General features: G+C 58.1%; 1 protein-coding gene across 1 annotated transcript in view; it reads right to left on the minus strand.

Moving 5' to 3' along the window:
• Window positions 1-1,029, minus strand: part of CMTM4 (CKLF like MARVEL transmembrane domain containing 4) — a 37,172-nt gene extending 36,143 nt beyond the window's left edge. The window contains exon 1 of the mRNA XM_042027648.1: window positions 747-1,029. Coding sequence (XP_041883582.1) covers window positions 747-932 — 186 coding nt within the window. The 5' untranslated portion in view covers window positions 933-1,029. The remainder of the gene's footprint in view (window positions 1-746) is intronic.
• Between the last annotated feature and the right edge of the window lie 2,411 nt (window positions 1,030-3,440).

Below are 3,440 nucleotides of genomic sequence, written 5' to 3' on the forward strand. Positions count from 1 at the left end.
TCATAATCTATCTCATTTTGAATTCTATTTTAATAAAACTCTTTTTTTTCTAAATTTATGTATATCTCTTTTTTTTGAAATATATATATATATATATATATATATAAAATAGTGACTTGGAAAGCAGATCAGATGAAGGCAAACATCAGCACTAGCACCACAGAAACTGCTGAAATGCTTTGGTGTTTATTACGTGCTTCACTGCAGGGGTGGTCCAAGCCTTGCATGGGCTCCATCAAACTGAACGGGTCAGGTGTCCAAAGTACACGAATGAGCACAGCTCACGTTTAATTACACAATACAAAACCTCACGTTTGGTGTTTGGGGGTTTTTTAAGGGCTTTTTCCTTTTATTCCGTGCATTTAAGAGCGCTTCAGCCCGCTGACCGCACGCAGGCGAGCGAGGACTCTGCGAGCTCCGGGCGGATCCCGGGCCCGCCGCGCTCCGCACCCGGCACCGGGCGGGTCCCACCCGGGCACCCGCGGAGCCCGGCACGGCCGGGAGGCGCCCCCGGGCACCGCGACGCCCCTGCACAGGGTCAGAACGAGTGGTACTGCTGCCGAGAAACTGCCTGCTGTGATGTCTCGGCCCTGCAGCCGTGGTTTGTTCGGCACGCCGGTGACCCGCGGGCACACGGCTGAGGTGAAACGCGCTCCTGCGGCCCCCGGCAGCGCCGCACGGGCCCGACCGGCCCCGCTGCCGGCAGCCACCCGGCTCGCACCCCCGCTCCCCGCCGTGGTACTCACCACCTCGGCCAGCTTCAGCCTGCCCAAGGTGCCCCGCAGGTAGTCCAGGTCGCAGCGCAAGCCGCCCAGCCCGCGGCGCTGGCTGACGGGCTCCGTGGTGGGCTGGTAGGGGCTGCTGGCCGCCGAGATCATGGAGGCGCTGGACGCCTCGCCGTCGAAGCCCTCCAGGTCATCGCCGTTCCTCATGGTGCCGGTGCCGCCGGGGGGTGGCCGCGGGCTCCGGCCCGAGCGCCGCGCTCAGCTAAGGCAGCGAGGACTGCATGGCCGCCCCGCGCCCGCCTCAGGCGGAGCGGCGCGGGGAGCGCCCGGGCAGCATCGCGCGGAGCGGGGCCGCGCTGCGGTGCGGAGAGGCGCGGAGCAGAGCGGTGCCCCGGTGCGGATAGGCACGGAGCGGCGCGGAGCGGTGCCCCGATGCGGTGCGGAGCGGCGCGGAGCGCTGCCGCGCTGTCCCGGTGCGGAGCCGTGCCCCGGCCGAGGGCGCGCAGCCCTGAGCGCCGCACCCCGCCCCGCCGCTCGGGGGCGCGCTCCGGGCTCCGCTGCCCCGGGTCTGATCCCGATGCCGGTCCCGATCCCAGTTCTGAACCCGATCCCGGTCCTGGTCCCGGTCCCGGTCCCGGTCCCGGCAGAGCAGCCCAGCTCCGAGCGGCGACGCCGCAGCCGCTCCTCCCCCTGCGCGGAGCGGAAAGGGCGGGCAGAGCCCGCCCCGGAGGGCGCGCAGCCGGGCGGTGCCTGCGCCGCGCCCGCCCCGCGGGGAGGGCCGCGCACCTGCCCCGGGCTCCGCGCCCGGCCCGGCCCGGGCCGGTCTCGCTGCTCGCGGTTCTCCATCCGCGCCGAGGTGCGCCCACAGCCCCGAGCTCGGCACCGCGCTCCGGAACCGCCCCGGGCTCACGGCCGAGCCCCTGCGCTGACACTGCGCCCCAGCGGCTCCGGCAGCGGAAACCCCCGGGCTGTTCTTCCACGAGTGTGGTGTTTCGAAACAGTGACGTTTTCCAAGGTAGTCTTGACTGGCTGTGAATCAGGTTCTGGAGGTACTTTTCCTTTTGCTGTGTCACGACAAATAAGGACAAATTGCAACTTAACCTGGTAAATCCAGGTCCCCCCTGGATAACTGCAGCGAAGTTATTTTTTTTAACACAGCCAGACTGCTGTGTACCACGGTGAAGTCCAAATGTTCCGTCTTGCATCCTGTGATCTGCCATCGTTTCAGCCAGGCTCTGACAGACCCGTGCTCCTCCTCTTATCACTGACAGCCTACACTGTCACCTCTTCCACATGACGGGACTTCAACACATTAACTCTTCTAGCATCTTCCTCTGGCCTCCCAGAGTCTGACTTCCTGCTACGGTTCTTCTGTTTTCCATGAACATTGCATTATCCACCTTGGGATTTCCTCTCAGTTACCTGAGTGTTTTACTTCATGTCTCCCTTTCAGTTCACTTGAAATTCCTTTAATCCTTCTTTTCATGGGTTCTGCCCTTTACATGTGATTTTTAATGTCAAGATATTCTTTCATTTGGCCTCTGAATTAACATCCCCAAAGAAGGAGGGGCAGGGAGACAGCCTCGGAGAGAGAACCAGGGAAAGAGTCGGGGGGTTTTCACCACTGACAGTCATGGCTTGGTGAACTGGAGGCACAGCTGACTGTGCAAAGTCCTTCCACAGCTTCTGTGCTACACCCTGGGCCTGGGAGAGGCCAATATTCTCAAGCAAAGTGAAGAGTTGGGGGGGGTGTAAAAGTCATTGCCCTTTGGTGAAGAGTGAGTGGCAGGGAAAGAAAAAAAAAAGGAAACATGAGCAAAGCATGGAGGAGGGTAACTTCTGCTTGGGTCACATGAACCTGGCCTAACAACATGAAATCATGTTAAGTGTAAGGGGGAAATCCTGCTATGGCACAGGGCTGGACTAGTAGGTGTTTACAGTCTCTTATTTCAGTTCTTGTATAACTCTGGGGAAATCAGAATGCTCACAAAGCTCTTTTTCTTGCAGGAAGTAGCATAAGTATGTGGTTGTCACTTAGGAGAGTGTCTCCGGATTGTAACTTAATGCTCTGTGGCTGTTTCAGGAACACAGGTTATGCATATTTACCTGCACAGACATTTAGCCTTTATTTTGAAGGACTGCTGTGGCAGTTCTAGAAAACTACCCTGATCAAAACAAGGAAAACATTTTTGAAACATCCAGTGACTATTAATTTGGTCAACCTTTTGCAGTTCTAACCAAAACATATCAGTGTGTTGAAAGAGAATCAAAAGGTGGTGTTGAAGAAGGACAAAGGGGAAAGATGGTTGAGTGGTTTAGCAAAGGTGAGGTGGTAGGAGATCTTTATTCTGGCTGTTTGCTTAGTGCCTCCTGCACACCCTTCTGCAAACTTCTTAATAACTTCCTTTTCCCATGGAGAGGAGGACATGAAGTGTAAATGTATTTAAATCATGGGAGCAGTTTGGGGGTGCTGGGAGGTGTGGCCACACCAAACCCCTCTGGTTTTGGGCAGCCAATTCCCAGGGTAGGGAGAGCACAGCGAGTGAGCTCTGCTCCAGCAGGGTGTTCCTGGAGCAAGAGGGAGGCCTGGTGCCAGTGTGTGCTGAGTGTCCCAGGGCAGCTCCTGAGTGTCCCAGTGTGTGCTGAGTGTCCCAGGGCAGCTCCTGAGTGTCCCAGGGTGTGCTGAGTGTCCCAGGGCAGCTCCTGAGTGTCCCA

Source organism: Corvus kubaryi, unplaced genomic scaffold, assembly GCF_017639235.1.
Source record: "Corvus kubaryi isolate FWS band 111438036 unplaced genomic scaffold, C.kubaryi_AGA036_p1.0 37300, whole genome shotgun sequence".
NCBI lineage: Eukaryota > Metazoa > Chordata > Aves > Passeriformes > Corvidae > Corvus > Corvus kubaryi.